General features: G+C 41.8%; 1 protein-coding gene across 2 annotated transcripts in view; it reads right to left on the minus strand.

The window, feature by feature from the left end:
* The window catches only part of dock1.L (dedicator of cytokinesis 1 L homeolog), a 269367-nt gene that overhangs the window by 11115 nt on the left and 246047 nt on the right, over positions 1 to 12205 (minus strand). For both annotated transcript variants that reach the window (XM_041568646.1, XM_018225171.2), the window contains exon 47: positions 10273 to 10410. In XM_041568646.1, coding sequence (XP_041424580.1) covers positions 10273 to 10410 — 138 coding nt within the window. The remainder of the gene's footprint in view (positions 1 to 10272; positions 10411 to 12205) is intronic.

Consider the following 12205-nt stretch of genomic DNA (forward strand, 5'->3'; position numbering starts at 1 on the left):
GAAACGATATCAGTTATGGCAGATGTCGGAAACCCAAACTGGTGGTGGGTATTCCATTGTGATGGCTCTTCATTTCTAGTAAGGAAATCTACTTTCCTATCAGCTTTCGGAGACAACTTGATTTACCCTGGAAACAAATGACTTTACTAGTCATGTGAATGTAGCAAGCGCCAAAATACTCGCATCCCAGGTCTCCTAAGTTCTCAGTTGATTTGCCCACTGACCCAAGCTGATAATCTTATGAAGAGCAAGAAATAAATCACCTGGGACTCCATTAAATGCTAATTAGCCTAGGGTTTTACTGTTCTGGGGGGGGGGGGGGGGCTTCCAGCCTGTTTCTGCAGTCCATCATCATGAGTAAAACTCAGTTCCATTACACTGACAATTAAAAATAAAAGATTAGTATAAACAGGGCATCTAATGGGTGATTTACCAGGAATGCAGGGTGAAAAGTGCACTACAAAGTCATATAACCCTCTTCTGCCCCCTTGCCTGTCCCCTAGGGTCAGGGCCGCCATCAGAAATAGTAGGGCCCCATACGAAAAAATTTCCAGGGCCCCTTGGGCTGCGCCCACCACAAGCCCCACCTATAGGTCCGCCCTCCCACCCCACAGGTCCACCCCCCACCACACACTAAAAAAAAAAAACATTGGTGGCTATGGTTCCCACATGTTAATAAAAAAATATTGGTGGTCAGGGCCCCCCATTGAAAAAAACATTTGTGGTCAGGGTCCCCCCCATTAAAAAAAAACATTTGTGGTCAGGGTCCCCCATTAAAAAATATTGGTGGCTAGGACCCCAATTGGGAAAAAAAATTGGTGGCCGGGGCCCCCCCCACGTTATAAGAAAACTGGTGACTAGGGCCCCCCTTAAACGTCCATGTAAAAAAAACTTGCCCTCCCCCAGAAGTTTAAAAAAAATTTGGTGCCCAGGGCCCCACCACATAACAGGGACCACAAAGGGTTACCTTTAGGGGGGCCCTGCCATGCCAACTACAGAAGTGAAGAGGGGAGCACGGGTGGCTGCATCTTCTTCCAGTGACAGCATTTTCTTCCCTTATTGGTCACAGAATTTCAAGTCCTGGTAAAGCTGCATGGTGATTGGATGAGCTGGAGGAGAAGTTCAAACCTCAGCGATCCAATCCCTGAGCAGCTCAACCGGGACTTAAACTCAGTGACCAATAAGGGGAAGTAATGGACAGAAGATACCTCCCCTTGTGCTCCCGCCCTGCCTTCCCGAAGTCAGCAACTCTCAGAAAGCAGGGGGGTCCGGCTAATCAAGTAAGTGCGGCGTGGCCAGGCCCCCCCTACCCTTGGGGCCCCCTACAACTCTCCCCCCTGTCCCCCCCTGATGGCTGTCCTTTACTTAAATGCCATGAATATTATACAGACCGTTTAATGCTAAAAGGAAAAGTCATCCTAAAATCAAGCTCAACTCAGCAGAGAATCTGCCACGGAGGGGTGAAAAGCTCAGTAAAACATTTCAAGTGATATTTACACATCTAATTTCAGAAAATAAGCCCATATCAATTAAAAAATATCCGAGTCTGTATTTAGCTCCGGGATTTATAAACTATGGGTCGTCACCCAAGAATGGGTCCCTATACTGCGGACCCCATACTCCCCTTTAATAATATAAAACTATCTTCCAGCAGTTGTAATTGAAACAAGGCAAATAATTGGTTCTTGACCAATCTCAGGGTCATGAAGCCGATTCATTGATATAATTTGGATCTCTTGGGGGAAAAAAATAAAAGTTTGGATTTATTATGCTATATTTGTCAGGATGGAGATTCTGATATAATTTCCTATTCACTTGTACAAACACACTGATAGTATAGTCAGAGGTTTATTTGCAGATAGGAAATTGCACATATCTTATCTGCTGCCAGGTGAGGCTACAAGTGGCAGTTTAGCACCAGCGCTAAAGCTCACAGCTAACAAACCCTGGTGTAAATACATCAACACTGCAATAATGATTACAAGATATTTTTACAGAGACAACACTGGCTCAGTGGTGCTTGCGATCTGATTATTCTCGCACAATCACATCAGTTTCCAAAGAAAGCAAGTAGAGTCCAGGGGCCCCAAATGTATTGCTCCTTACCCCTTAAACATTCCCGTCTCTTATGATGTTTCAGAATGCCACCCCCTACAGCAACCCATAGAGTTTAATGCCTACATAGCGGTTCAAGCTACAATTCTTCTTCTTTTCTGATGAACAACAAATGTATGTATTTTAAAATTAAATAAGCAATTGGTACTTTTACTGAGAGCATGTTAGAGCCCCAAGACAAATCTTTTAGACCTTCACTAAAGGGGGAACCAAATAAGCTCACAAATTAACTACTAAAACTATTCAACTGCCATGTGACCCAATTGTGTTTATGAACAAGCCTTCTAACCTCAGGTGCAGATACAGTATATCAAAAACACATTTCTAATCCATTTGATCTTTGATGGAATTTGATTGAACTTCTCAAGTAAGCCTAAGGATCAGCTACAGATCAAACCAACAGACCAATACAAATTATTTAAAGGGATTCTGTCATGATTTTTATGATGTATTTTTTATTTCTAAATTACACTACAATAGAAAATTTAATTCCTGAACCAGCAAGTGTATTTTTTTCAGTTGTAATATTGGTGTGTAGGCGCCATCTCAACTCATTTTGCCTGGTCATGTGCTTTCAGAAAGAGCCAGCACTTTAGGATGGAACTGCTTTCTGACAGGCTGTTGTTTCTCCTACTCAATGTAACTGAATGTGTCTCAGTGGGACCTGGATTTTACTATTGAGTGCTGTTCTTAGATCTACCAGGCAGCTGTTATCTTGTGTTAGGGAGCTGTTATCTGGTTACCTTCTCATTGTTCTGTTGTTAGGCTGCTGGGGGAAGGGAGGGGGTGAAATCACCTCAACTTGCAGTACAGCAGTAAAGAGTGACTGAAGTTTATCAGAGCACAAGCCACATGACTGTGGGCAGCTGGGAAACTGACAATATGGGGCCCATTCACTAAGTTCGAGTGAAGGAATAGAGGAAAAAAACATTTCTAAGTGTTTTTTTGGCTACTTCGACCTTCGACTACGACTTCGAATCGAAGGATTCAAAAAATCATTTGACTATTTGACCATTCGATAGTCGAAGTACTGTCTCTTTAAGAAAAAACTTCAACCCGCTAGTTCGCCACCTAAAAGCTACCGAAGTCCATGTTAGCCTATGGGGAAGGTCCCCATAGGCTTTCCAAGTGTTTTCTGATCGAAGGATAATCCTTCAATCGATGGATTAAATTCCGTCGAATCGTTCGATTCGAAGGATTTAATTGTTCGATCGAACGATTATTCCTGCGATCGTTCGATCGAACGAATTGCACAAAATCCTTTGACTTTGATATTCGAATTAACCCTCGATATTCGACCCTTAATACATCTGCCCCTATGTCTAGCCCCATGTCAGATTTCAAAATTAAATATAAAAAAAAATCTGTTTTCTCTTTCGAAAAATGGATTTCAGCGCAGAATTCTGCTGGAGCAGCACTATTAACTGATGCATTTTAAATTTCCAATGAGAGTATCCCTTTAATCAAATATCTTATCTATCACTGTTGAATGCCCTCGGTATATCAGACTCCCAAAAGAATGACTGGTTGTAGGTATCAAATCGCATCACCAGGTCAAGTAAATCCATAACGATATTGATCAAATCTCTGATCCTGGTAAAGCGTCCGGTTATGGATAAAAAATTAAGTAATAACTGCTAACAATTCATAATGGTCATTAGTCAATCATCCGCAAGTCTTTTCAAGCTTTGCACTTATCCAAATCAAATCACTAAAAACCATTTTGCAAATATAAAAAGGAAAAATGTGGCCATGAAAAAAAAAAAAAAAAGTTCTGATTTCTTTATTATGCCTTATTAAATCTAGCCATTAGGCTTTGCCGCGTGAAGAGGCAATTATAATTCTAATGCTAGCATTAATTTTTACTACAACTTAAATAGCATTTTAATCTCTTTTTAATTGTTTTCAAACGGCAGAATTTGGAGGTGAAATACAAACAAAAATATAGGAGAAGCAATGCAGCAGCCGCATATAGCAACGACGTATAAGTACGCCCCCTCGGTGAGTCCGGTATGACTGCTCATGAAGAAAGTGCACCTATTTAGAACAGCTTTTCCATTATTTTATTTTGGTTCATTTCAAAGCTGGAAGACTGCAGTTGTTTTTCCATATGACAAGGTATGAGGTGCAGTCTCACTATTTTCGCTCCACTGGGCAGAACAGAGTGGTTCTCCTACACCAGCTACAACCTCATCAAGAAAGGGGGTTATTGTAGGCCTCTCAGGCACCTCTGCTTGATGACGGCTAATCCTGGCAAGCCCAGTGATTTCAGTCTTGTTAAAAGAAGCCTTTCGCCATTGTACTAACTAACGGTTATTTTTCTGCTTGCTTTCTGAGGCTTATATTATGTAATTGTTTGACTTATGTCTGCTTCATAGAGCCTAGGAAACAGCAGTCTGGCAATTCTTCATAGCATAAAAAGTGACAGTTACCCTCAGTGTCTCCATGGGGAAGCCAAAGCTGCTCTACTGTTTCAGATCTCTGAATCGTAAAAAAATACCGTAATCACAAACTTAAAGAAATAGTTCTAATAAGACAGACTTGGAGAGATAAATTCCTTTCTCATTTGGGTCCAGTATGTGGAGAGAGCTCTGTGCCCACTATTTTCAGATTAAGATGAGGCTGCCTGTCTTTCCCATGCCTCCTTTGTCAATCTGGTATTTTACATCCCATGTCATTCTGCTTTCTAATTTTAATCTCCATTAGAAGAAAGACTTTCAAAAGATGGAGTTCAAGACCTCTATATGCTATAGTGATGGAAATTTATAAAAAGAAGAGGCTTACTCATGTATATAAACACACTTGTATAAAGAAGAGGAATTAAGGAAAAAGAAATATATTTATAGCTCTTCGCCATATGTTGTGTCAAGTACCACAAGCATAGATGAGGGGACACTAATTTCTTGTTGCAGATCCAGTAATTTGTAAATAGAGATTCACAAAGTAGTTCTTGTAGCCTTCATCCTTATTTAAGCTGGTAATACATGGTATTATTATTAATATGTATTTTTAGAGTGCCAACATATTTCACATCAATGTAAAATAAATGTGTTTACACAAAGAACATACAGAATTACATACATAGTGACCAGCAGTTACCGATACAAAAGTAACGAGTAACCCATACAAAAGTTGAAGAAGGCCCTCCAAATAAGAGCTTTCAATCTAAAAGGGAAAGGAGTTGAGACACAAGGTGTGGGAGCGGGCAAGATCAGAATTAAGCAAGGTGAGAGATATAACATATGGTATTGCGTTTGGTATGGTAGGCTTCTGTTAATAAATGTGTTTTAAGAGATCTTTTGAAAGCAGAAAGGTTGGGAGAAAGTGGGACAGACCGTGGGAGAGAGTTCCAGCGGAGGGGTGCAGCCCTTGCAAAGTCTTGAATGCGAGCGTGTGAGGAGGTAAGGAATTGAAGAGTTGATGAGCAGGTCAGTAGAGGAGAGTAGTAAGCAGTTGGGTGAGTATCTAGAGATTAGTTCAGAGCTGTAGGATGGGCAGAGCTATAAACTGTTTTGAATGTCAGGGTAATTCGTTTGAATTTTATTCTGAAAGGTAGTGGAAGCCAGTGCAGGAATTGGCAGAGTGACATGGCAGAAGAGGAGCAGTTGATGAGGTGTAAAAGCCTGGCAGCAGTGTTCATTATGGACTGGAGAGGTGACGGTCTCTGGTGGGAAAGGTCAATTAATAGAGACTTACAGTAGTCTAGACATAATATGATACGATAAGAGCGTGAATAAGAATTTTGCCAGCATCTTGGGTGATAAAGAATCGTCATATATTTTGTAACATGATTTAATAAGTGTCTACATATGGTAAACTCCACTTGTTTGACAAGGTTGGTAAACCAGCAGATCTTTACCCAATTTAAGGTGGACATACACAGGCGGATTAAAGCTGCCAATATTGGTCCTTTAGACCAATTAGGCAGCTTATTTGCCCACGTGTGGGGGCTCCCAACGGGTCCTCCGAACGATATCAGGCCAAAAATCGGGCAGATATCAATCAGTCAAGTTTGATTTTTTTAACGATCCAGGACTGCATCGGCTAGTTGATGTGGCCCTGTGACCTGTCGGCGCCCATTCGTAGTATTGTAATCCGATTGTCGGCCCCAAGGCCGAACGTTCGGACTCACCCGATATCGCCCAGCTGTTAATGGGCATATCTGGTTAAGATCCGCTCATTTGGTGACCTTGCCAAATGAGTGGATCTTATAGTGTATGGCCACCTTTAGTCTAAATCAGGATGATCTGATTGCTTGGCCTCCGGACCAATAATTGGATTATAAGAGGGGGCCTAAAGAGACTTGTTGGGAAGCACTTGTATGGGTAGGACCTCTCAAGGGCCCCATACACAAGCCATAGAAATAGTGCTATGGACTATTTTAGCAATTGCAGGCAACACTGCCATCCTTGAAGCTTCTTTAGATAAATGTGTGTGTGTTCTTGAATCAAATAACGTATTTATTGCCAAGTCAAACAGTCTCTCTTTGATTTACAATGTGAAGTCTTCTATTGTAGGATGTGGTCGTAGGGTACTGGTAATTTTATTATGAGACAGGCTGATCCAAACTACTGAAACATATAAGGGAACTGCAGGGGTTTCTGTGAGCAGTAAAAGCTAACTTAGTTTTATATGTTCCTTTCATCAGAACAATTGGCTTTCTATTATGTACATACTTAAAAAATATACAATTTTGATATTTTTCCTTCTTCTAAGAAATGAAAGTTTCAGTGTCCAGTTTATATAGCATATATAACAAGGAGAGAAGTGAGGCATAAGCTAACTGCCTAACACAGCCATAGGCAAGAAGTGCTGCTCCCTAAATTATTCATTTAGCTACAAACAGTTTTTTATGCTATTCTCTTTAAGTAACGCCATACATTTGATGCTGTATAGCTTTATCACAAACCCATGTACTTATTTAAAATGTTTATGTTTGTTTTGTATGTTAATATCTTTAATGCCCACCCAACCACAATATTTATAATAATTATTTTAGTAGAAAGTTCACGTCTAAATTATTCTTTGGTATCCTGCAGATGGGTGCAAAGTTAGCAACCTTGCAATTAGTCTTTTAATTCTTCCCTTTGCGTTATGCCTTTTTTTTCCCATTAGGAAATATAAAACTTAACGGACTGTGAAACAACAAGAATGAAAATAAAGGGCAACTGCGATCTGTTAAAAAATCAGTAGTATAACAGATTTAATGGAATTAATAGTAAAATATATTTATCTTTTACAAAGAAATACCTTTAGATAATATCAATAATATCAGAGTGCTTACTCCTCTATAATGGGACAACGCAAAATGAAAAGCAGCACAGTTCAGTGGACCTTTAACAGACTTACATTAATACGAGAGAACTGGAATTTGGCTGTGAAGTTAAAATAACAGTCGCTTAAAGTAAAAATTGATTTACATGAAATCAGATTAAGCTTATTGCATTGCTAAAAAGATTTACAGTTTGAACACTCAATTCTCCAACAGAATGCATGATTTGCACTCACCACATCTGTTGGCTGTTTGCTAACAGAATGCATGGCTTGCACTCACTATATATGTTTATTTTGTCTAACTGAATACATGACTTGCATGTCCTTTACTTGCTGTTCGTAAGATTCTCCGGTAGAATGCATAACGTGAACTCATTAACAGAAAAAAGCCTGTTAAACAGAGTTTGCTACAGTACAGCAGGGTAGAGAACCTTTGCCTTTAAAGAACCAGTAACATCAAATTTTTTTTTAAAAAAAATTCGTTAGTATACATCGAAAAATAAACACCAAGACAAATGAAACTTTAAAATCGCAAAGCTCTTATCGCAGAAGTGTCAGGAGATCGCAGCTTGTCGCTACATTATGTACACCTGGGAGCAAAATGGCTCTATACGCTGAGCGATCTTATTAGGGATATTGGCATGGGAACTGGGGCACAATGGTTTGGGCAAGTGGCTGGGGCTTGAGACTGGGAAGGGGCACAGTCTCACACACTCACTGACAGGGGGAGGATTCCTGTAGTTGCGCCATGTGGGACTCTGAGTATCCGATTCCTGCCCCTGTGTCACCTGCTCGGCATCAGAAGCAACCCCGAAACAAGGAGTGCGCTGATGAGCTCTGTACCGACATTTATTAGGATATTATTATACCTAATAAGATCGCTCAGCATATAGAGGCATTGCACCCCCAGGTGTATATAATGTAGCGACAAGCTGCGATCTCTTGACACTTACGTTCCATTCAGATGCTGCGCACAGTGAAGAGTCGGCTCAGGCCCCTGCACCCCAGAAAGGCACTTGGGAGAGATGAGATGTACACAGCCTCGTTATGTCCCATGGTAGGACAGTAGGCGGTAGGTTCCTGGGGAGGGGACTGAGAGTCATGGACACAGAGACTGCGGGCTCAGAAAGGCTTTGGGCACTGGGTCTCCAGGAGATGCATAAAAGTACACGGGCACTGGGCTGGGGAGAGGTTGGGGTACTAGGGGGTTCAGGCCTCAAGGTGAATCGCTGTGACAACAGGGACAGCCAGTCCCTAGAATACTATAAGCGGCTGAGGGAGCCCGGGTTCTAGGCTCCTCCCGAGACTCTGTATTCGGGAGCGGGTAGTTAAACCGAAGCCGGCTATAGATTCAGCCACATTGCTCTGCCAAGCCACGAAGATGCAGCAACAGTCCAGGATGGGATCTCTCCAAAGGGGCAGCAACTGCTCCAAAGCCATGTCCTCAGGCAGCCTCCCCAACACTGCGATTCCTGGTAGCCTTCACGAAATGCACAACCAAGGCGTCCCTCTTGGCGGAGTTCTGCTTGGGTAGTAGGTTGATAGTAGGTTGAAGCCTCCCGCCATCACTTGCTGTCAGTACAATAGGAGAGATAGCTAGGGAGGAGCGCTGCGCGATGGATGGTCGTCCTGTCGCCTTTTCTTAACAGGAGCGGAAGTGGAGTTTCAGTAGGTTATTTCTTAATAAGAGCTTTGCGGTTTTAAAGTTTCATTTGTCTTGGTGTTTATTTTTCGATATATACTAACGAATTTTTTAAAAAATGTTTTTGATATTACTTGTCCTTTAAGTATCTATGTGGCAACACAGGTAAAATAATATAGTGCCGGCTTCATTGAGAGACTTGTTTGTTTGGTGTGAGCACTGCTTGTTCACATGACAAAGTACCCTCTGAAACGCAGCAGCTATATAACTTCAAGTTGTGTTGTTTGGTACACGACAGTTGGGAGTAGGAATATTCGTGCACAGTACCAATAACTTACACCGTATCTCATATGCCATTCCTCAAAAAGCTGAGTAGTGACTGCTGGCCCTACTCTTGTTTTAACCCCTAAGGTAGAATCCTGCAGCAGGGCAGGGACCCGCAGGTTACCCGCAAAAACCTGCGGGTAGAAGTTCCGGGTGCAGGTATAGACGCGGGTCTGCGGTTCTGCGGGTCGGGCAGCGGGTCTTCGCAATAGCGATTTTTACTCCTTTTTTCTGATCATGTCCGACGATGTCACTTCCAGTTTACAATGACAGCAATTCCTGTTTTACTCCTTTTTTCTGACCATGCCTCCTTCTGATGATGCCACTTCCGGTTTACAATGACAGCACTTCCTGATTCTTGATGGTCAGAGGGTCGCGGGTTGCAGATAAGGTACTTGCGAGTTGGGCAGCGGGTCCAGTCGGGTAGCGGGTCCAAATGGGTAAGAATGCAGGTCCGGGTTGCAGGTCGGGTATGGGTTCCAAAAAATGGATCCCGCAAAGGACTCTACCCCAAGGGTCAGGGCACACAGGCAGATTCGGGAAGATTAGTCGCCTGGCGACAAATCTCCTCTTCTTCTGGGTGACAAACCCCCCCAGAACTGCCTCTCCAGCCTTCCCGCCAGCTAAAATGTAAATCACCGGTGGGATGGCACTCAGAACAATTTGTTTTCCGAAGTTTCCTCATCAGGCAATGACTTCAGATAACAAATCACTCCAAGTGCCATCCCGCCGGCGATTTACATTTTAGCTGGCGGGAAGGCAGTTCGGGGAGATCTAGTTGCTCTAGACTTAACTCTACTAGAAACTGTATATCATGACCTGAATGAATAAGAATGTCCATAGATAATCAGTCTTAACTTGAACTAAACCGCTCATTGATCCAAATACTGGTTACTTTTGACTCTTTCTGCACTCACCAGTGTCCTCACACCGTATTGCTTCTCTACCTTCTCTTTCAGTTGTCTGAAGCAAGCTTCCATCCTTTCATGGAAAGGCCTTAATGCCTCAGTTACTTTTTCTCCGTGAATTCTTATTCCTTCTGCCAAGAATGGAACCTACAAAAAAAAAATTCAATGCAGTTAGAAAATAAAACGTAGAACTGGTGTGTGACAAACTGCCCTAAGGCCTAACCATGTACATGCATACCCACAAATGTTAATTTCAATACTATTTAGCTCCCCCTAAAATTAAGCCATCCTCGTGAACAGACATTTTTATGTCATTACTATCAGAAATATGTTGTTATAACTGATTGGAGACCAATTGCTTATCTTATCTTGAGAAAAATTTGCTGAGATTACTGAGATAATCTGTCTAAACTACTGGGATGATCGGCTCATATTATGCCAAACACAAAGGCTCGGCGAAGATTCCATCTGGAATAAAAATGGTTTAATAATTTGCCTATGATCTTTGTCCAAGTGTTGCTGAAAAACACAGGGGGAAAGGCTTTTTACATACACAGCCTGAAGACTGAAAAATCCAGAAGCGGCTACAGAAGAAAAAACAATGAAAGCAGAAAATGCCAAACTAGAGTTTCCAAATAATGCATTAAAAACCCGATTGTGAAAAACTCATAAGTTATTGCTGTCAGTGTACGTTCGCATGCTGTAGAACTGTACCCATCAACAAATACATTAATATAAAGCACGGGGAGATAAGAGGCCTTGACTCGAGGCATCAGCCCTGAAATCACATCTGAGTAAATATACTTAATTTTTAAACAGAACGTAGAATGAATTGTTCCTTACGCTGGACATATAAGGTCATTGTCTGACTGGCAAAATAGTTTACATAAACAAATGCTTGAGAGAAACAAAAGTGTAGAAAGATATATCTTTAAAAAAAGTTCACACATTCTAATGGCAATTAAAATATAGCTTTATAATTGCTCTGTGATGTTAAAAAAAATGGCGCAGCTTCCAGGGGATGCAACCAATCCTCCCCCCAAAATTATGCTATAATAAACTCTCCTGGTGCCTGCTCTGGTTTGATTTAAGTTCCAGAAATGGTCCACGGGCCACATGGGGGTGGTGGTAGAACCGGGACATGAGGTACTTGCCTTGGGCACAATTCCCTCTTGGCCCAGCACTGATGTGGCCATACGTCAAGTAGTCACACTAACAAAAGGAAAACTTTTAATTTTGTCTGAGTACAGGGTGTGCCCCCAAAATCCTACTTTTCTAAAAATCAAGGATTCCAGGATTCAGTCTGGGATTCGTCCAAAATTCAGCTTTTTTCAACAGGATTCGGCCAAATCCAAGTTCCTGGACGAACCAAATCCAAAAAATCATGTCTTTCCATCACACAAACATGAAGTCAAAAATGTTTTAATCACATTATGTTTGTGCAGTTCTCTTTCCCCCCTAATTTACATATGCAAATTAGGGTTCAGATTCGGTATTCGGCTAAATCTTTCACAAAGGATTTGGCTAAATCCTTAAAGAGTAGATTCGGTGCAGTCCTATAAAATACACACAAAGTAGAAGAAAATGTCCAATTGATGGAGGGGTGAAAAAATATAAGGGCACCCCCAAGAAATGTCAGTACCTTCCTGATACCCCAAGCGGGTGCTCATGTTAGCAGAAAATGGCACGGAGCCAGGGTACTTGCTAGGAATCGTCTTCCTTTTTCTCGTGGGCGTGCATGTGTAGTAGAGTAAAAAGCCAAACTTTAATGAAAAAAAACCCTGCTTTTTTTACTCTTCTGTGCATGCGTGGGCTGAAGGATTTTGAAGAAAGAAGGAGGGAGGAAGAGGATCGCTCGCAAGTACCGACACTGTTTCCTATACAAACATGAGCAGCGGCCCAGAGTATCAGGCAAGTGATTACAGTCCTTGGGGGGCCCTAA

The sequence above is a fragment of the Xenopus laevis genome, chromosome 7L, assembly GCF_017654675.1.
Source record: "Xenopus laevis strain J_2021 chromosome 7L, Xenopus_laevis_v10.1, whole genome shotgun sequence".
Taxonomy (NCBI): Eukaryota; Metazoa; Chordata; class Amphibia; order Anura; family Pipidae; genus Xenopus; species Xenopus laevis.